The sequence below is a fragment of the Gallus gallus genome, chromosome 10 (assembly GCF_016699485.2).
Source record: "Gallus gallus isolate bGalGal1 chromosome 10, bGalGal1.mat.broiler.GRCg7b, whole genome shotgun sequence".
NCBI classification, from domain to species: Eukaryota; Metazoa; Chordata; class Aves; order Galliformes; family Phasianidae; genus Gallus; species Gallus gallus.
This window is the reverse complement of record NC_052541.1, coordinates 16,941,721-16,965,007: the sequence shown is the minus strand read 5'-3', so window position 1 is coordinate 16,965,007 and position 23,287 is coordinate 16,941,721. Positions and strand designations below refer to the sequence as shown.

The following is a 23,287-nucleotide window of genomic DNA, read 5'->3' as shown; positions in this document are numbered from 1 at the left end:
CAGTAGATTTGTATTATTATCATGTATTATGGAAACTGAATAGTTAGAAAAGATCAGTGCAAAGATAAAAACAAATTTCCCTGAGTGTAAAATAAGGAACAAGGACAGGATAGTTGGACCACGCTTGCTTGAACATTTTCTGCATTATCATTAGTGTTTTGGTCACAATCAATACAGTTCTATTACCTGTTGGGCATTTAATGTCTTTCTTGCAATTTATTATTAGCCCTGAAAAAGTGAAGGCTAGAAATAATTTTCCCTGAAAAACAAAGTCAGTTTGAGACTGCACAAATTTCATGCAACTGCAAGTATTTAAATATCACACAACCAGCTGACATGAATATTAGAAAAACCTTAAAATGCCAAGACTCAGCATCTCACATATTGCAATAGAGCACAGGCTGTAAAGGGGGAATTTATATTTAATATAAGATCTGCTGAGAGCAAGCATACCAGAAATTTATAATTAGATGGTAATGAGGACAATCCTCCTCTGATCAGTGTTATACCAGTAAGGCTCCATTCATTTCAGTGGTGCTGATCCTAATTTATGCTAGTGTCAGTACAGGAAGAATTAAGCCACTGTCCTAGTCAGACCACTTTTTCCTCACATCCTAACCACAAACATGAGACAACCTAGGATATTTTTAAAATGCACACTTAAAAATATATCTGTCAATCCACAATTCCGTAGAAAAAAACCTACTTTAGTTGGTATGTACCAAGACTTAGGAGAAGCTGATGCTGGGACACAAAAACGAGCAATGCTGCATGTGGAAATGTGAGAACTTATGAACTGGATGGATGGTGCAACACAGGTAGAAACAGTTTGTGCATTCTTCAGTTATGCAGATTTTGTGAAGCTTACAGTTCTGATCATCTTTAAATGCAGCAAGCATTCAGCCTCAGGACTTACATTATCATTATAAACTCCTTCAGAATAACTGCACCGACTTATGGCTTAACATGAAAATACTGAAAGTCAGCAATTAATAGAACATTTGTTGCAGAAGTAGAAGAGCTGGCAGCTGCACTAATCCTCCTTAAACTGACATTAATTCTGAATCTATCACACAAAAATTCAGTTGTATCATATAGGCATATATTTATGAGAAATTTTCAACAGAACACATTTGCAAAACATTTAATTCACACCTACCCGCTGCAACCAATGACTTTATTATACAGAAAAGATGGAAGGCCTTTGAGATGAATGTTGTTATCCACATAAACATATTGTAGCTCCCGTGAACGACCTAAATCTGGGTTTAGAAAACAAGAGAAAAAATAAGGGGGAGAAGGGATGACAGCGACAATTCTGAGCTAAGTGACTCTTTAATTATAAATAAGAAATCAAATTCGATGGCAGCAAACAAGTTAGTAGTTTCCAATTATAACATTTTTGAGCAAGTCATTTTAATAATTTGAAATGCTATTTCCAACTAGTTTTTTCTTCAAATGATCCATAATAAAGCTCTTTTCCATAGATCAGAAAATCCCATTTAAAATTTTATTCTGACAAATTCCAAGTGAGGTAGAAGAAAAGTGACAATCCACTTCAAATCCTACAGTGCATACGTTTGCTTTTTGTTGTTGTTTCAACTCAGAGGGTGGCGAGGCATTGGAACAGGTTGCACAGAGAGGTCACAGATGCCCCTCTGGAGGGGCTCAAAGCCAGGTTGGATAGGATCCTGGGCAGGCTGATCTAGAAGAGGTTGGCAACCATGCCCATAGCAGGGGGTTGGAACTGGATCATCTTTAATATCCCCTCCAGCCTAAGCTGTGCTGTGATTCTATGCTGCATAAGGTCAAATCTCCTTTTCATTAACACTGCACCACTGAAATCACAGCCTTATCATCTGTGAAGTGGTGAAGAAAAAATCATAAACGTGGTATGCCCCACTCTTTCTTCTCTTCAAGAAGAGAAACTCATTTAACTACATTAGCCATAACTAGGTACCAACCAGTGATCATTCAGAAACAAGTCTGTGAGACATGACAAATTACAGAACACAGGAAAATACACAAGCATTAAACTGCAGAATATTATACAGCAGAAGTTGTGGTTATAAATAAACAATCAATACATCTGAATATGAGCTGCTTATTATTTCTGTTAAAATATTCATGTCTGGCAGTCAAAAGAAGCAAGCAGGGCATACTTAAGCAATACTTTCATGGACTATAAGTATGTTAATATTTCCAGATATAAGCACATAGGTATGGAATGATTTTATTTTTGTTTAGCAAGCTGAAATGGAAAAATGGAGCAAAAAGGGAAAATTCAAGTTTCTAGGAATAATTCTCAGAAGGAATAGTTTTGCTTATCAGCAAGATCCAGTCAGCCTGCTTTACTTCAGAAGTGAAAAACCAAACAAAGTAAAGGGAATAACTTATTTTTAAGAGAATTTTGAACTGTCAAAGCTGACACGTAGGATCATCTTGGCAGGCCATTTCATCTGTAGCTCCTATGCCACTCAGCATACCAGGTTAGGAAAAGATGTGCATTTAACACAAACCAAACACTTGAAAGCCTCTGTGCTTTGGAGGAGATAACTGCGACCCAAACAAACTGCATTATGAAAAGCCACGTGTATATCTCTCGACTTCTTAAACTTTCATGAGCATGTTATAGAAACTGAGCAAGATAAACAAGCCTTGTAGCTGAATCAGCTACGCTGAGAGCTCTAGTAATATCAACTAGTTCTGACTTCCCATCTTTGTCAACTGGCAATTACCTTGATTAGCAGAAAATAAAAATGAATATAGCTTCTGCCCCTTTTGTAACAGCAGCCAAGAACAGAAGAAAAATGTAGAGCATTCTCATATAGAGTATCTATATTCAGCTATTCTGTTTGCAAGTGATCTCCCATCATCACTCCTTACTACAATAAGTAATACAAGCCCTTTTTTATCACAGAATAGTTTCACTTTCGCATAGAGCTTTGGGTACCACTTTACAGAGATAAAGCAAATGACATTTGAAATGATCTCCCCAAACATTTGGCCATCTTAAAATATACCAAACGTCTTCAGCTGTCACCCACTTGACTAGCAGCTGTAAGTATCAGAAACCTTAAAGGCTCGAGCTGAGGAGCTTCAAAGACTGCCACATCATCAAATCTTCAGCCTAAGGAAGAAGAACTGATACCCACAGAAAACTAATAGGTTCTGTTTCTGACAGGAAAACATTAACATAGAAAAAACAGAAGTCAAGTTTTCTTTTAATATAGGCTCTTACACTGTACTCCATTGAGGTTTTGTAACAGGTTTCAGAGACCGTAACTGGGGCTTTGCTCAAATCAGAACAGCTGGACGTTTTTACCCATTACGTGCTTCTTTGACCCCGTCCCAAAGATACTCTACTTCCGAGAACTACCTCCTGCATCTGTCAACTGTCCTGCCCTAAGGAAGAAGTACAAATACCTCTGCTGACTGATTAGCACCGCTGCTCGATGCTGCTATGCACCGTTAAGAGTGCACACCTCAAAAAAGATGGGGTACTTTGACTCAGTATGGCAGGGCTGAAAACAGTTTAGCAAAGTTCTGGAATATTTTTTAGATGAAACAAAAACCATCATTGTCCTACAATGAAGAAGAATATTGCAGTACCAAAGAACTAACACCGCAAAGTATTGTAACGGTGGAAAAGAATTACTCAATAAAATTAGACACAAATAAGCACAGCCCACTGAAAGCTGAGGGAGCCTCATGCTGCAGAGACCAATCTGGTGAAGAAGAGCAGAAAACTATAGGTTGCTGGGGCAGCTTGAACGTGATACTGTTTAACTCATTAATTTAGAGAATAGAAGAAAATTTTAAAAGAGGGCTCATCTTGCTTATTTCCACACAGATGTATGCAAATGGGCTGGAAATCAAGCAAGTCAAAAAAAGCCCTAAAGCTGTTCTTTTCATACGCATTTAGGGGTGGGGAGTTAGGCTGCATCTCATCTCTTTCCTCCGTCTTTATCTTATGCTATGTTTAGATTCTAAGTTCTAAGCTGACTGCATTTCCTAGGTAATTAAAGCAAATTTTTGGACGTTAGACAAAATATCTCAGTAGGAAAAATTCTATTCCCAAAGCCAAATAGCCCTTAACTATAAATGTTCCTTTGATATAGTTTATTTGCATTAAATAACCAAGCATTTTCCAGTCCCCAAAAGATGTTTTTTCAAGTCTCAAACACTATCCGTAAAACTTAAACTCAAATAAAACATCACTTTAAAAACCTCTTTGTATCCCATCTCCACTAATTTTTGTCTTATATCAGTCAACACATATTGTTAAAATTTCTCTAGAAAACAGTCCGCAAGAACTTGGTAAAATAAGAAAGCTGTCCATCTATGAAAAGGCTAAAGCTACAAAGAAGGTTTTTATGTGGCTTTTGCAAGCACTGTACTGTCTAAAACACTTCCACTTTCCTCCTTCCAGGCTCCCAGATCAAAGCCATCTCTCCCAGAAATGACCCAATGCCATGAGTCCTGAACAAACCCCAATTCTATTTTTTTTTCCTTTATTTTTTTTTTCTTGTCTTAACCTCAGGGCCCTGGCATATGCATTCCACATGGCTGAAGATGGAACAAAAGCTCTTGTGTGTCTGCACTGATGCTCTTTTAACCATACTGCGAGGGCAAGGACACAAAAGCAGCATATACTGAGGTAGAATAAGACCTTTGTTTACTGTGCACTGATAATTACTAGACCCATTTTCTAAACAAAAAGTGCACGTAAACCCCTAATAAAGTGATATAACACTGAGTATTTGCTGTCATAACATCCCCTGAACTGCCAGTATACTTCAGAATTTATGGCCTATTTTAATTATATTTGTACTCTATTACATAAATCAATTTTACTTTTGCAGTGTCATCAGATTCAAATTTCTGCTTGCAGCGGAATTTGTTTTCAGGCATTGCAGCATTTGCTAGCGGTAAAATTTTCAAGTTAACTTTCTATCAGAGTGCAATTTTGATTATAAGATTGATATCAAGGGATCAGTGACACTGTCTGCCATTCAAGAATAGAACTCCTAAGACCACTGATTAGGACAGCATGAAAGCCAGTGACAGGGAAAAAAAAGCAATCACATAGGGCTGGCCAGAATGCAGTTTCCAGCTCAGCTTACACCTCTGATTTGGGCATTCTTAGAAGTTCATTAGGAAGGCCCAAAGATTCAGATCCACGTTTGTTTCTTTGAGCATAAACCAACACAGTGTGGAAAAATAAGAATACCAGCATATCCAAAAATTAGATATATCTGCACAACAGATGAGTAACTCAGTGCTACTTACCTATCTGCTTGTTTCCCTACCAGTTAGATAAGTCAGAGTTGTGTAAGGTATTACTGAATTCAGCAAAACTGAAAAATATCCCAATTTTTTTCTTAAGATGCACGTGCCCTCTAACTCAGGAAGGGTGAATATTACCACCCCAAGGAATGCACAAGGCAAAATCCTACACAGTATCTGTCCAGCCGAGCAGTGAAGTCGCAGTGCTACTGCCAGAATCCATCTAACACTATCAGCCTAGGAACAGGAAAACGCCAGTTTGCACTACGCCTAACAGGAGCCATACAGGCAGCAACAAGGGACACATTTAGCTGGGGAAGAATGGGTACCTTGCCACGTTTGTCAACCACCATATGAAATAAAGTAAATCACACTTGAAAAAGCTTTAAGCAACACGCTCCAAGCATGAACATTTCTTCTACCACAGACGTGCCTCTTAAAAAAGCAAAAAAACATTCTTTGGAGGTGTGTAAGATGGCTGCCTTCCTACTCAACTCCCTCATAGAAAAACAACTGTAAGATGATTACTGCTCGAATATCACTTTTCTTATTTCTGCAGTATCTTTCACTGTTGTTAAACCTCCCTGGCCACGGGCACCATTAACAGAGAAGTTAGATATAATATATACAAAAAAAACTAGCCAGCATGCGCAGCTAGCAGAAATATGCTACAGTTATGGCTTAACTTCAGTCATACTCAAACATTCCATGGAGTACAGCACACCAAGGAAAACATTTTCCCATAGAGCAGAAAATAGATTTAAACTTTTTGCTTTTCAGTGCGCTCTATTTGATGTCATCACATCTTGACCACTCTGAAGCCTTCTGATTCTTCACCAAGGATTAAACATTTACATTTATGCTGGGCTGCTTTTCCTCTGAACTCTAGGATTTATGATTCAGTTTCATATTCACAGATAGCAAATTATCTCCAAATGTTCACCATGAGTCACTATTAAGAACTACTGAACAAGGTCAATTGACAGCCTTTGATGTTTCCCATTATTTTAAAAGTTCCTTCAGAATGTTTTGAATTTGAGTCTAAAAATAAAGAAAAAAGAAGGTGTATCATTATATTATAGATTTATTTCCTCCTTTTGAACTTAAAACACGCAAGTAGATCTGTGGCTCATGCAGGTCATAGCTCACAGATAAGCTACCAGCGCAGAGGCAGAGAAAACTTCCACCCTTAAATATTTCCCATCTTATCTTACTGAACATCATCTTATTTTTGAAAAATTAAAAAGTATTCCTCTTCCCTTTCATAAAATGGAGTTAGGAATATTTGCCAAACTGAAGCTCGCTACGTTGCTTGTTTCAGATGGTACTGTGAAGTCTGGATGATGCATCCTGGAACTCATTTTCTCATTTATATAATGACATATGTTGGGACATAACTGAAACACCATGTCTGGAGACATTATTTGCACTTGTCAGTAATATGAACTAAGGTGTTAAAAAAAATAAGACTATCAGCTGCTTTAAAGACTGAATTGCTACTATTGAAAAAATTAAGTTAAACCCACAGAGTTTAATTAATTTAGAAATAAAACCATCCCATTTTTAGTCACCTTCGTTTTCATCTTCTTTTCAATGTTATTATCGTCACTTCATCTGCACCTAATTAACCAACCTCTAAGAGTATTCTAGAAAAAAACCACTAGTGGCTGTTCAGCTGGCACAGTAAATCTGCATGCACATCTGTATTTCAGCAGAGATTAGCCTACTGACACAAGGAAGATGTCTCGCTTTTCATGGACAAAATATGCAGTCCACCCTTCCTGCAGTCACAGTGACTTCCCACAACAAAAAAACACTCAGTCACCACACCTCCTGCTCATGAAGGCCTGCCTCTACACTTCCAAACTTAGAAAGGGTTGAGGAAAAGGCACATGAAGTTTTTCTTGTGCTTCTGCTGTGAAAGTTTTGATGGATGCCTATACACCGCACAAACTAAATCTTAGCTAGACTACTCAGTTCATTCCCAGCAATGAAAAAAGTCACTTATATGGATTTACTGGGACTCCACAGCACGTTTCCAACCCTAGCTGAAGAATCTTACTTAAACACCAGATCCAGCAAACAGAAGCAGGTCATTTGGGTGGCCAGCAGGGACAGGGAGGTGATTGTCCCTCTCTGCTCTGCTCTTGTGAGGCCCCATCTGGAGTACTGTGTCCAAGTATGGAGCCCCCAATACAAGAAAGACACAGAGCTGTTAGAGAGGGTCCCGAGGAGGGCCACAAAGATGATCAGGGGGCTGCAGCACCTCCCCTACGAGGACAGGCTGAGGGAGCTGGGCTTGTTCAGCCTGGAGAAGAGAAGGCTGTGGGGTGACCTCATTGCAGCCTTTCAGTACCTGAAGGGAGCCTATGAACAGGAAGGGAGTAAACTCTTTGAAAGGGTAGATAACAGCAGGACAAGGGGGAACGGTTTTAAGTTGAAAGAGGGAAGATTTAGGTTGGATGTTAGGGGGAAGTTCTTTACCAGGAGAGCGGTGAGGTGCTGGAACAGCTGCCCAGAGAGGTTGTGGATGCCCCGTCCCTGGAGGTGTTCAAGGCCAGGTTGGATGGGGCCCTGGGCAACCTGGTCTAGCAAATGGGGAGGTTGGTGGCCCTGCCCGGCAGGGGGGTTGGAGATTCATGATCCTTGAGGTCCCTTCTAACCCAGGCCATTCTGTGATTCTGTGCGTGATTACCTAAAGTGGTGGAACTCAGATTACATAGTACTATATTTAAACAACACATCATTTAAACTTTTTCCCCCGTTAGCTAAAAATAAAGCAGATTTGATAGATGATCTATTGCTTTGAAGCAAATATGAAACCTCAACCTGTATTTTTTTCATTTATTAACATATTTTCCAACAATTTGATCACCGTAAGTACTCCATAAACACAGTTTGAAGGGATCAGAATGGATGAAAAACCAACTGCTGCCTTTTTTTTTGGAGGAGGAGGAGGAGGAAGCAAACTTGTTTCCCCATCCCTTCTCTGACCCACCCCCAGCCCAGTGAAAGCAGTGACTCACCCAGAGGCAGAAATGCAAGGCGGTTCCCAGCCATGGAGAGCTCGTTGAGGCTTGGGAGCTGGCACAGATGGCGGGGAACATACCACAGGTGGTTCCGGTCTGCAGTCAAGTACTGCAGCGAGAGGCACATATGCAGCCTTTCAGGTAACGTTATCAAGCGATTGGTTGAAATATCCAGTGTTTGCAGCTCCCTCAGATCTCCAACCTCTACAATCCAAACAGGAAGTGTTGAGATATGTTAGTGTAATTGTTTTCATAAGCAAGACCAGAAAAATGCTCACTTAAATCAAAAACAAAGGTCAGCTGTTTGCTGTCCTGTTTTTTATTGTAAAATACAGCTCTAAGAATCTGTGTTCAGAAACACTATTAATTATCCCTATCACCATAGTCTTTCAGATCTTTCTGATAAGCAACAGCATGCTCATGTATGAGCTCTCTCCAGACAGTGTTCCTAAACCGTTGATTACTATTAACAACATCGAGCTGTACCTGGGTCAAAATCAGAACAAGCCAAAAAAATAATTATACATATATATAAATCTTGCTACATAACTTGCAGTTATCAAGGGACTTTTGCATGACCCCAGATTCATGCAAGCTCAAATTAATATTACATAATTTTAACATTTAAGAATGCAACTTTGACATCAACCTTGTTATATTGTAAGAAGATATTACAGTAAACTACAAATGATAATTATTGCAATAACTACAGTTTCTAGAGGCTTTCTCATAGCATTTTTAACAATCTGGTTAATATTTCCAGAAGTAGTCTATTTTGCCTTTTATATAACACTGTGGGACTTCTACTGGAGATAACAAATGAAGATTTTCCAAGTCAGCAAGATGCAACCAACCAAGTGGCCTCATTTGTGCACCACAGCCATCTCCTTGCCTCTGGCCTTTGGGACCAGGGTGCCCTTCTTTAAGGACAGACTGAGCAACATGTTAAGCAGCTGTATGGGTGTGCTAATTGATGAGGTACTTACTCCTTTACAGTTACTCTATAAATCAAGTAATTCTATCCACCATTGTCCCCAAACATGGGGAAACTGAGCAGTTTTGCTTTCTTTGTAGACACAGCAATGGAACTAACTCATTGAGATCTCACAGCCCCTGGTTCTTATGGTAATTCACAGCAGAACCAAATTTTCTTTGCCTTCAGTTGAATGAAATCAGCTCTGACATCTGGTAACTTCTAAACAAGGTTCACCAGAATTTTCTAGACTGGAAACACCAAGCAACCTACACAACCCACAGTCGACACAACCTGCATGATTTACAGACCTACCACTGGTTGGTTGTTTTTAGAGAAAATAAATAGGACAATACTGTTAAAGCTCAGGAGAATCTGCTGTGCCCTTTAGCTCCCTCTGCAGCTGGAGCTGGAAAATCCACTATTCTCTGAGCATCTTATATGCTACATACTAACTAAACAAAACACTGGGTTAAATTCAAGCTGTCTGCTGTGCAATGGGAGAATGAGAATCGGCAAGTCCAAAGTTGACCTTGGGAAAAACTGCTAAAATTTTACTTCTAAGACTAGAAATATGACAAGAAATAAGGTAAATATAATGCAATTATTAGCAATTCTCAGAAAAATATTAATTAACGTTTGTGCGTGCACTTACGAAGAGCTGTTGTCTGCTGCAAAAAACCTAGCATTAACTACAATAAAGAACCAACAACGAAGTACATGAATCCTCTCATAGAATACTGACAAACTGCAGCTATACACAGCTGCCATTTTTCAAACCTCTCTTTCAGTTTTAGCAGCAACTGTAAGCTTTCTTAGGTTTTTTTTGTTTGTTTTACTATAAGACTGAAGAGTAAAAGCAAAGTGACATCTAAATAGCAAAAGACTACTGTGCTAGAGAACTACAGTAGGGCAGTCTAACTTTTAAAGAGTTTTATATTCATCTCAAAAAAAAAAAAAAGACATGCTTTAAAATAGTGACAGGAAGAGAGCCACCTACATTCAGCCAAACCACTGACCACATGCAGTCAATAATAGGCCTAGCTATTTTCATACACTAACCTTTTTCTCCACCACTAAAAACAGTTTTCTAATTCAGTTTCGGTTCAAAATCCCATAAATGTTATGGATGGCAAAGCTGGCAGAATTTCAAAGGCATTGCTGGAATGATATGTTTCAAATCTAAGAGGAAATAAAAGTATTCTCACTTTATCCTTCATCCAAAAAACACATACTTGTCCAAAACTTCATCCTCTCTACCTTAATCTTCCAATGCATACCAGATGTAAACATCCACTTTCAACCTATAGTGCCATATGTTACAGAAACACTCACCAACCCATGATGAAGTTAAAAAGTAAACCAAACCATTTAAAGTACCGTCAGATGAAAGATGCAACTCCCAGACTCCCCACCATAGCACTGAACACTCATGCTGAACAACACACTCAGACCTTTACTAATGACAATAAGCTGGTTTCAATGCAAAGCAAAGGAAAACAATAAAGAATGATTACACAAAATATAAACAGTCCATTAATAAGTTTTTCAGTGACTATTACCCACACTTTAAAAAAAAAATCAACACAAATACTGAAAGGTATTTTATCTGACAAGAACACTGAAAGGCTTACAAACCTCTCTTGCCATCACCTTATCAAACACTACAACATTTATGAGGGAGAGGCCTTGGAAATTTCAGGCAGATTTGGAAAACAGCTATTCCTAAATAAAAACAGCCAACAGGGAAGGGACTTAACTGGGAGATGAGATTTTTTACTGGTTAAGAAATAGACAAATAAACATCACTATTACACCGCATTCAGGAGTTCTGATTACATTTAAATGGAACTGAAATGTGTAAATTAAAATTTATATTAGCTCTAGTATTGAGTTTAAGGCTATTAAAATCAACAAGGCAGCACTCTGAGCCCTGTTCTGACATCAGGAGCTTGAAGAAATCCCTAGCAGCTCTTCTGAACTCCTAACCAAGGACTTCTCAGGCTGGTGGAGGCACACCAAGGCCCAGCACCAAGTTCCTGTGCTGATTCTTGGACCCAAGTACATCAGCTGTGTCCATCTGCACAGATTACTGCCTTCACATACTGTTGGGCAATTCTGTGGCTTAGCCATATGGTACAAACGTGCTCATGGGGTGCTGTGCACCAAGTAGCTGACAGCCTGTAAATTCACATACTGCCTTACCTCACAGGAACTTATACATAGGCTTATAGCCAAAGTCCTGCCTACAGCCTTCTAAACGTGATTTCAATGACACTGATGTACATATGAATATTTCAGACTATTCTAAAACTGCCAGCACTCTGGTAATTAATTCAGCCTTTCCATCCTTATCATGTGGAGACTCAGAAGTGATAACTGCAGCTCCAAAAAGAAGCCTTTGCAGTCATTGCAATAGGTTTCCCAACCACTTGGAGAAAGGGACAAGTATACCAGCCTCTAACACGTGTTTTTTCAAAAGAAAAGCTGCCTAATAAGTTTGTCTCTCAACACAGGGAGAGAAAAGAAATATCAGTATACTTTCTCCAAAAAAAAAAAAAAAAAGAAGTGAATCTTTCGAAGATTTTCAGAAAATTACCAAAAGTTACTGAACTTCCATCAAAAGGCTCAGCATTTGTATTACCATATGCAACAGAAGGGGGAAAAAAAACTGGCTCAGGTGGCTTAAATGCCAGTTTTTAAAACCAATTCCCATGGTTTAATCCGAAGAAGAGCCCATGTGTAAGTAACCAGCCCATGCAGCACAAGCGGTGCCAAGGGCAATTCAAACCTCCTCAGCCTTCTGACAGTACAGGCCTCATCAGCTGCACAACTCAAAAATAACTAAGCTTTCTTGAAATTTGGAGAGCAATCCCACCTCTTGTCTGATGGGCCATACCACCCAATTTCATTCAGAGATAAACGAAACACATACACAATTGAATGTGAGTGAACAGACGGCAGAGATTTACTTGAAATCAAATGCTTTCTGAGTCTTTCAATCCAAGCAAAGGTAAAAAGAGGACAGGAAAGGGCTACAGACCTACCTGCATGAGTATGCACCTCAAAGCAGGATGCTAAGAGAGAGCAGAGAACCTACAAGGAATGGAAAAAGGGACTTATCAGCAAAGAGCTGCCACTTAGAGGTCAGACTGTAGAAATTAAATTAAAACTGCCAGGAGGCCAGGAAAATGGGAGCTCACAGAGAAAATTAAAAACAAACAAAAGGTAGAAAAGAGCAAGAAACTGAGAGCTGGTGTCAATGAGGGGTAGAAACTGGGAAGACGATCCAAATATTAAACTAGCTTTTTGCACCTTTTTTTCCTGGAAGAATAATGCTGCATATGAGGACAAAGACAGAATACCTCATGGGAACAAGGACAAAGCACTGAAAATTACCACATCCATCGCTAAAATGAAATGAAGATACTTAGAAAATTTCAATCACAGAACACTGAGAAAAATGAGATATATATCAGAACTTCAAGCTCAGGATCAGGGACTTCCTACGAATAAGACAATTCCTTGGATAGTGGCCTAAGTCTGGAGACCAAACATAGCACCTGTGTTAACCTAAGTTAATGTGACTTCGTGCTCTTTATTATCTTACATTAAGGGGAAAGAGCAACCAGGAATAACCAGTGACTGCAAGACAAGAAGAATGAAAATGCAACGTCGATCATTCCAAATGTAAATCAAGTTATACTGGCTTATCTTTCTCTGATGAAATTCCTTAATTAATACATGGGCGTCATATCTCACAGCAAACAATTGGCATGGAAAAACATTACCAGTGGCGATATTCCTCGAGGGCTTACTTTGTTTAGAACTTCTATTTTCTGCCATGGTAAAAATAATTGTTAGGTTTTGCTTTGGTGACGACATAAGCATTTCAAATATTGCTAACATGACAGAGAATCCAATTACTATATAGAAATAAAAGCAAGAACATTTAGACTTCAGTGACTGAAATGGAATGAAGAATATCTGCTTGAAACAATGGCAGAAGAGAGGGACTGGTTATGCTGGTTCACGGGTTACAGCCAGCACTGAAAATAACTAATGCAATTTCTCCATCTAGCCGGATCATCAGGAACAAAGCAGTACATTAACACACCTCCATATTGTTAGCAGCGATGGTCCTGCTTTTATCATACAAGCATTTCCATCTGGCACAATGTTGTCTGACACCCACTCTGCAAACCCAGCAGCATGTTGCTGTCCCACGGCTGCAGCCATAGTCTTTGCTATCTACCATTCAGTTAATTTCTTTCCAGCCCGTGCTACCCAAGGAGATAGTTTCCTACTAATCTTTGCAGAATCAAGAGCTGTGAGAACTGGCTGTCATGTGAAGCGCTCGACTTCATGCACCCAGTGGTCCCTTTATATCCCAAGGTCCAAACAAAAAGCAATGGATTGCCTCAGGAAGGGAACAGAGTGCTCGTGGCTACCACACTTGATGTATGAAACGATAATCAACTTCCATGAACCTCAATACAAGATGCATTTTCCTATCAGATGATACAAGTGAAAGACGTTTGAAGTTTCTCATACTCACAAAGCTTATTACCTGTTCCATTTGAGAAAAACATATAAATATCTATGCAAGCCTGTAAAATTTAAATGTATTTCTATTATCAGTTTAAGAACTCCATTGGACAGGAAACACAAGTTTAAATAACCAAGAGCCTGAGAGAAAAGATCTTTTAGATCCACTCGAGGATGTCTCAGGAGAACTTAAATATTTTTTAAAATGGTTAAAGCAAATTAAATAGCCTATTACGTATTACATTACATTTACTGTCCTACTAAGCAGCTCACATTTCATGGCCTATAAAAAAAAGATAAAAAATAAATCCTCTTGCACTAATTGGCACTTACGATAAACCTGTGCCATCATCAAACAAGGAAGTTTGACCATAACTCAAAATTGGAATAATTAGATTTAAGGACAGAGAAAGGGGGAGGTGAAAAGAATTACATTTACATTTTGACACAGATGTAAGCAGAGCTTTTACCATATTGTTAGTGAGAGTTTGAAAAATGATCTGTTCCTCATGACTAACAAACCTGAAGGTGACTTATTCCTCTATTTTTCTTATGCAGACTAATATTTGCTCTATAATTTAAGAAAACCAGACAGTGGGACCTGAAGATGTGTTGGGATAATGCAAAAACTATTTCATGAATAACCTGTTTTTAAACAAGGCCCTGAATGTGTTCAAACCCATAAAAATTACATGAAAAAAAGCCTCTATCCCAGCTGATTGAAACTGAATCTGTCATTTTTAAGTAAACCTTGGTTCTACTTCACATAGATTTCCTGACTGGAAAGAACAGAGTCAAAGTTTTGGTTTTTTTTTGTGGCACAACTGTTTTTCTGAATGAACCGACGTGTGTAAGTAACGCCTCAAAGATGCTCCCAGTTGTGCTTCCCCTACCTCAGCCATTAACCATATTGACACTTTTCAAAATCATTTCAGCAGCAGACAGAACTCAAAATAAGTGCAAAATATATGCTTCTACTGCACATACCCACATACAATCTTTTATCCAAATTGTCCCTGCTAAATGTCATGCACCAATTTAGTACCAAACCTTATTTACTTTGTACCATTGTTAAGAAAGGTGGGGAGAGTGGTGTCCTGAAGTCCAATCTTGGAGAACAGCAACTTCAGTTTAGCAAAGTGGCAGAAAACAGACATCAGGAGTGAGGGTCTCATTAAGGCAAACTCTTCGAAAGGTCAGTGGTTTCCCACCTCTTACCACAATTAAATTTAAACCAAGAATACACAAAGCTGCCAGTTTCACGTGTCCTCTCTCTCCTCAACATCAGCACTGAAGCAGCAGGCTGAGAGCACAGATCTACAGCAGTTATTAGGTTGTGTTCCATGTTTACCTCAATGCACAGGGCACCACACCTAAGCCAACACAGGTCCCTGCAAACCTCTGCTGGCAGTCACCCACACAGGCAGATCGATCCTCCAGCAAAGACAACTTCCCCAGCAATAAGTGATAGGAGAAGACAGACTGTCAGGAATCCACACAATGCCAACGGAAGCAGCTACCAGAGTTAAGGCTATGCATTTGCTCACGTTATTTAAGACAGATGCCTTGCCAAATCCCCTTATATAAGGTATTACTTTTTTAAACTGTTATTCTTCAACTTGCATAAGTGCTTGTGCTTACGCTTGCACAAACACATGTGGAATTCCACTTTATTCCATAATTTGACAGTCTAAATGAGGATAGTTAGAACAAATCTGATCATAAATACACCAGAAATTAACATATGTGAGAACAGCCAGAAAGAATGGCAAGAGGAATAAGTAAGGAAACAGGTTAAAGCAATGAGTAAGGACTCATCCAAAATAAAGAGTGAGGGCGCGGGGGAAGCAGCTGTTTATGCACAAAGGTAACTGCGGGCCATGAAACCATCAGCCAGCTTTCTTTCCTCAGAAAACAACTTGTTTTATTCCAGTGTGCTCTGCCTAGTACTTTACTGCTCCAAAGTGAGGTCCTGTTGTTAAACAAACATGGAATAGATGCAGAATTACTATGCTAACAGTTTGCTATGGTATTATTAAATGATGTTCCCAGTTTTGGATAGAGGAGCCAATATAAACCATGAAGAGATAGAATGGTACTTCAACAAGTATGCTACATGGAAAATTCTGCTAGTTCCTTACCAAAAAAAGTCTCATTAAGGAAGTGATGTATTTTTGCTGCTGTCTTTCCTCTGACCAACAGCTGTTTGCTTTTTTTTCTGAGTATTCCTGGGTGCCATGAATGTAAACAAATATGACATGAATAAAGCATGAGATCTTTTATGTTCCTCTTGTTTTATTTCTGTCTTACTATCTTTACTGCTGCACATCACCCATAACTCACCATGCACTCCTGTCAATACATGAAATGCAAAAAAAAACACATTTTGGAAAACTTTTGTGAACAAAATAAAGAGCTTTGAACTGAGATGCTGACTAACAAGAGAGAGCTTAGATTATGTGCAACAAACCAATCATCTCTTACAAACAAGGTAAACAAACGAGCTTCCTAAGGAAGTGATTAAGGATAGCTCAGGAAGCCACACAGAACAGACCAACCCGAGCTCTAAGTTCCAGGACAGCTTTTTCCTTTCTTCTTCAGAGGAAAAAATTCAAGACAACAGACTGGTCTCTCTGACAAATGTAGCTCAGTACTTACATGCTCTTAAGCCATTACTACTTTAGTGTGTACTTAATCCAAGCGAAGACCTATCTGCTATCAGCTGTTCTCAACCACCTGGAAAAGGGCACATCTTTGTTTCTTTTCTTAGGGTTGTGATTTTTCACCATGTTTCTCCAGGAAATAACTAAACACATAACAAAAGCTACAGGCCCAGGTTAGATTTTCATCCTTCAGTGGAAAACTACTACAGCATGTAAAGCCAAATTATGCCCACTTATGACAGATATCTAAGGAGCATCTTTCCTGAAGCTTTTTTCTGTTACTGAGACAGATGACCAACTACAAATTTGATTGGTAGAACGGAAAGGAGAAGAACAGAAGGAAATTCTTTAGCTTGGAACCACATCTACAGCAGTGGAATCACCAGATTAGTTTTTCAAAGCAATGCTAATGAATGAGATAGCCTTCACTGAAGTCCTATGAAAACAGAAGTTCTTGAGTCCACTTTGTGGCAGGAACTTCAACAGGCCAGCAGTTAATACAGATTGCAACAGTAACTACAGGGGAGTGACTGGCTGAATATTCAAAGGAAATACTCCTATTACAATATAGGTGAAACTTCCTTAAATAAAAGCCATGGATCCTGATGCCCTTTCCTGGTAGGGGTAACAGGAGGCTCTCCAGCTCCTCCTTACTTTACCAGGAGGTTTGTGCCCACATCTGCATCAGCAAGGCCACTCAGTAGGTTGCTCTCATGATGAGGCAACTACTGAAAAACGGTACTGAGCAACAACTAACAATTTCTAACCAAGATTGTTGCCAAAGAAGACAACATCAGGATTCAACTAAAACAACTACAGGCATGTCCCCATTTTCAAAATGCTGTAAGAAACTGCAAGCCTTATCTCAATCAGTGGACAATACCACTGCTTAGTATTTCAGACCGATACGAGATAGACAAAGCTTACAATTATGCTCCAAATAACCCCGCGCTTGGCCATGCTGAATTTCATTCTCTTAGATAAACAAATAAGTAGTCCTAGTCCATAAAGCAGACAAACATTAAATAATTACCAACCTGAGTATACTTGCTGTTGTTCTGCATCAAAGCTTTCAATAATGAATGACAATTTAATGCAGATTTGCACAATGCTAAGTTAAACATGGCCCTTTATTTCAAATACCACAGCAATAAAATTAAGGTAACTGAAACACAGGTATCAAACTCTGCATGTGTGACATGAACCACAGGAAAGTTAATCTCATGTAATACCTCTGATTCCACACACTCTCCTTATGGGCTTTTAGCATTTACATTTACTGTCACTAAATGATGCATTTTATTTCACCTTCATTTATTGAATAGACCAGCTGAATAAAAACAAAGATATCAGTCGTAAGTGGTTTTGATTTGAATTTCTCACAATGGTAGATGTAAAATAATATTGCATGTGGCCAGCAAGATCAAAATGGAAACCTATACAATCTAAAATTCTTCTATTGCACAGCACTAACAATTTCTTTTAGTTCACTTTCAAAGACTGAATGATTTTGTTCACCAAGCCTCTCTGAGCACTCATGCCCTCATGCCCTACTAGTGAATTACATTTGCTTAATGCACACATAAAGTCAACTACCCGTTAATATAGCTAATCATTGTATGCAATTTACAGAGAGCTCAGGGCAAGTTAAAAAAAAAAAAAAGGGGGGGGGGAGGGTGGAAACCAAAGAGACAGAAGTACATTCATGGACAGCTTTACTTGGTAAAGACTTTGAGACTAAGAATTTAAGGAGAAAAAAACACGTTAGCTTTCAGCATCCAACCCTATAAAGTTAGAAAATGCAGAGTCAAGAGCTATTTTCTTTGGTCACAAATGTTAATTCCCTACAACAGCAACAAATCAATTTTTTCAAATAACCAAAAGGTTTTACACAAAATACCAGTAGCACATTATTATGGGGAGGTTGGTGGCCCTGCCCAGCAGGGGGGTTGGAGATTCATGATCCTTGAGGTCCCTTCCAACCCAGGCCATTCTGTGATTCTGTGATTTTAAAAGTTCGGTTTACTAAAAATTACCTCCTAACTAAATAGCTGAATAGGATCTGTGAACTAACAACTCCCGCAATCCATAAGCAAGTCTACAGCCATATGTCTCTCACAGCAGATGCCTGTCACAGCAATCGCATGCAGTTTAACCTTACCAATCATCTTATGGTGGTAAATGATACAACTAAGTGCAGGTTTTTCACCATTAATTTATTTATGAATCGTGCTGGTAAAGACAGTAAGCACTGGCATAACCATACAGAAAAGCTGTTCTAGCTTGCTTGGCTTACTTGGTCTTTGCTTAAGACCCTCCTGTACTAAAGTCAGCGCAGCACAACACAGAGCTGTTTGGCAGTGTAGTACCCTGCCATTTCTAATGCAAACCTGGAATTTGCAAGGCAGTGTTACATGCCCTTTTCCCACACATTTACAAAGTGATGAAAAAAATCTCACAGAAAAAGACCCACAGTTTAGTATCTGTTCAAAGCTGAGGTTTTCTGAAAATCTCACTAATGCTACCGAACATACTGTCCATATTAGTTTTCTTATTACAGAAATACACCATTCATATATGAAACACGTCCTTCTCCGCACACATCCAGCTCTCAAAACGTTGGGAATTTTAGTCTCAGCCTTGTCCATACACATCTGTTTTCAGCCATGTGAACAGCCATTGGAAATGTTTATGAGGCAGGCCCTGAGCACCTTAAAATCCCCTTTAAGTTCAGTTTTGCCTTTGGGTAACATATCTAAAAGGAAGTCTTTTAGAACTATTTTTAAGAGCATCTGTTACGAAGTTTCAGATATGAACTTCACATACATCACATGTGTCTTTAAGCAGGCAATCGATGAAGTCAGATCTTTACTATCAGAATCATCAGCAGAAGAATTCACTGCTGACAGATGAGTTATGAACTCACTTCCTCTGAAACTCCTTTACTTAAAGTCTGGTATTCGGCACTATATGTCCACTCAACTTCAGATTGATTTCTTTGAATATGTTGACTCTCTCTAATAAGCTATTTTTGCAGCAATAGACACTCAAAAGTAACAGAGCTACTGCAAGTCCCACATTCTTCCTCTCACAAGGAGAAACCAATGTGTGCATTGCACAAGAAAGAGAATCCACCTCATGATAGTCCCGAGGTATATTGCTCTGAATATGACTGTTGCCAGGCCTAACATGGAAAAGCCCTTGTATCAAATTCCACAGAAGAGGATTTGCTGTGCTCTTATAGGATATCCAGCAAGTTGAAAGAAGGAGCTTGGAAGAGAAGGGAGTGACAACTTGGAAAATGTTACACTAACTTACACATTTCATTATGAAGTAGTTCTTTTCTTAGGTAAGAAAGAATTTGAAAAATCCTAACAATTTCTTATTATTTTACTTTTTTTTTTAAGCATAAAAACTCAAAAAAGACATTATCTTTAAAATAGATCAAAGCATCCTATCAAAATAAACTGAATGATGTCTACATTCATTTTCAGCAGTACCGAAGACAGATGCACAGGAATGCAGCCAGCTAAGCAACAAAGTACCATGTCACCTCAGTTATGAGGACTCTCTGAGCTGCCACCAAGAATTTGAGGATAGGAGAAAACTTGCCAAAGCTGTCAGTGATCTGTAGAGCTTTTGGGTCCACACTGGTAATACATGAAGTTAAAGGAACCATTAGTTATGATCGTTTTTAATGGGCTTTCAAACATCTATATGAACAATACCTTCAAACACCCAACGCAACACTGGCTGCCATAACTGCAAATTTAACTCCTGGTAACCTGCTTTCCTGCATCTGGGGTTCAATTCCAATGGAACTGAACTGACCAACAACAACTGAAGAACCTCCACTTCTCCACCTCCGCTGCTATATAGCCAATAACTTCACACAATCAAATATTGACAAAGCTCAAATACAACCTTGACTATTTTCAAAGTTATTTTTTTCCTGCTCTGTGCAACTTTCATCATGAGTTCTCTCCATAAACTTTGAATCCAAGCTTTCAAACAATCAAAACACACACACAAAACCCACAACAAATAATTCTATTTGACCTTCATTATTTAGGTCTGTGTGCCAGGTTTAATCAGTTCTCACAGACATATTCTACTTCTTAAAAAGACTGTAGAAACACATTTTCAAAACTAAAAGGAACAGAATGCATTGTTTTGATGGTACAGCCTGAAGCCCTGAGATCTGAGTTTTATCAAAGTATACTCTATCACTGATCAAAGCAGCAATGACAACTTAATGTTCTTTAAAGTTATATATTGCTGTATGAACTTCCCACTTCTGTCTTGTAGCCTCTGGCTCAGCATGTCATTGGGAGCATACTCAAAGGACAAGAGACTTTCAGAAGCCTTCCATTCTGAAGTTGCAGCTCAGTGATGGTATGAGTGGAGAGTAGAGTTGGGTAGATTAATTCCACCATGGCTCTGATCTCATTTACCCAAGAAAATTCAGGGTTATCATTTCTTCTGCAAAGATTATTTAGTACATCACTGTATGAACTATTTGCATGTGGTAGGAGCATTTCCTTAATGTCCCATTACTGATTTCAGTATCACCTAAAGACACGTCACCTCTGTATTAAAATCAATACTTTAAATTCTTTGTCAGTTAGTATTTTACATATATGTGACTTTAAGCAAAGTTGGGAGGTTTCGTGCACGTGTGACAGAGTGACATTTTTTAATCTGTATTTTACCGATTTACTAAAAAATCTGAGTTTACTAGAAAAATATGTGGTTTTACTTAATTAAATGCTTAAATGATTTCTACTTCAGGCTTTTTTTAATTAAAAGGCTCAGAAATATGGAACATAACTACAGCACTTCTACAGTTATAAGGTCTCTGCTATCTCTGTAAAGTTTTATGCCTGAAATCAATGCTTGCAACAACTACTTAAAGCATTCTCAGCATCTTCAAATCTCCAGTCCACCCCCCACAGACAGGAGGAAAACGCCTGGCAAAACAATGCTTACAGTGACTTGAGAAATCAACGGCTGCTCAAGAGAAGCATAAGCCAGGATTCAAGAGGCAGAATCAAATCTCGTAACAATAGAATCCAGCACAATCTGCTCACAGCCTCTCCGGAATGCACTTATCGTCCAAGTACACCAACATTAGAAGCAGCATTCAAACTCATTCATCTTGGCACAATTCCTTCATCTCCTACCTACAAAAGCCCTTAAGGGGGACAGCTACCAGGGGGAAAGCCCATGGCCCAGGGCTCAGAAAACATACGTGTTCCTGCAAAGATTTTGATTTTCACAAGCGGAGTACTACAAAGCTAGAAACACAACAAGCTCAAGAGTATTACTGGTAATAATTAGATTGCCTTTTCTCTCCTCCGTCCTGATTTCACCTACACCTCCCCAGGTTTCCTACAAACTTCTTTTCAGAGAAGGAAAGGCACGGTTTGGCGGTAGAAGGCATGGAACTGGTGGGACCAGATTCTGCAAGTCTGACACATGGTATCTTTCACGATGATCTCACAGAATGGTAAAGAGCAAGTGGCAACAGATGGACCTTTCTTAGTCTGAACTAGTTCATTCTGAAACACTAAAATCATGTATACATACACACACCTTGTATACACACACCTACACAGACACACAGGATATTGATGCTCATTGGAAATCAAAATTGAAGACAGACTGGGCAACATCAGGTCACAGGCAGCCTTCCACTGAAATATTCTTGCCTTCTAAAAACACATTTGTTCTACCATGGAAATAATAATAAATTTTAAAAATTAAAACTCAAGTCATTTTGAGAGATGTCTCTTTCCAGATATATCATGCGACCATAACTTTCACTACGGCCCTGTGATCAATAAGAACTATCAAAGATGGGAACCTTTACAGGTCAAATCACTCTCTGCCCAGATCATACGAAGATTTTAAATGCAATGAACATGGTCTGAAATGCTGAGGTACTGAACCCTACACTCAGATGCTCTTGGATCTCTGTATCAACTGAGTAATTATATAAGAACACCATTCACACCTTAAATACAGTCAACCAGGTAGAGTTTCCAAATTAAAGGATCATCAGAAATGATGTAGGGACCTAAGAAAAAAAAAGTGTGATGAAACCCAACTCATCATCACCTTGCTAAAACGTGCAAAAAAAGAAGTTGAAATCAATAACAAGTTACACACTTCGAGCAACTTCTAAATATTGTTAAACTAGTGTTAGAAAGCCCAAACACTTGCTAGGTTCATGGTCGCTATGCTTTTACCTTACAAGGACTCGAGACTCCAAGCTACTGACACGAAGCCATGACAGCAATTTCAGTTTGTCCCTGATCACTTTTCCAGATACATAATGACCACAGTTGTTTTAAGAAAAACGTTTCATAAAACTGAAGGCATTTGGAAATCAGATGCACTGAGTAATACCACTTTTTTTTTCTTTTTAACAACTAAAAACAACACACTAATTAAAATACCTTTGTTTCCAAATGGTTTTTCCAGTCATTGAGCTAATTACAATAGCAAATTAAGTTAAATTTGCTAGCCCAATAAGCCGAATATGCTAAGTAATATTTGAATACACAATTTAAATGTTAAAATTATGGCTTCTTCCAGCTGTTTCCTATTAGTTTTCTGATTAATGAATTACAACACATATGCACCAAACACATGCATTTTTGACAACCTACTGTGCAACACTGTGATGAGGAATACCACGGGCCATTGTTGAAACAATTTTTATTTTTTTGTTTTGGCTCTTCACATCATTTCTGCTGCAGTTACAGGAAATACTTCAGTCT

The 23,287-nt window shown here is 38.7% G+C and overlaps 1 protein-coding gene across 10 annotated transcripts in view; it reads right to left on the bottom strand.

Moving 5' to 3' along the window:
- The window catches only part of LRRC28 (leucine rich repeat containing 28), a 49,018-nt gene that overhangs the window by 7,821 nt on the left and 17,910 nt on the right, over positions 1-23,287 (bottom strand). For 4 of the 10 annotated variants that reach the window (XM_015292084.4, XM_015292085.4, XM_040706358.2 and 1 more), the window contains 2 exons: positions 8,316-8,522; positions 1,160-1,262 (listed from right to left, as the gene is read on the bottom strand). In XM_015292084.4, the coding sequence (XP_015147570.1) occupies positions 1,160-1,262; positions 8,316-8,522 (310 nt within the window). 10 annotated transcript variants of the gene reach the window in all.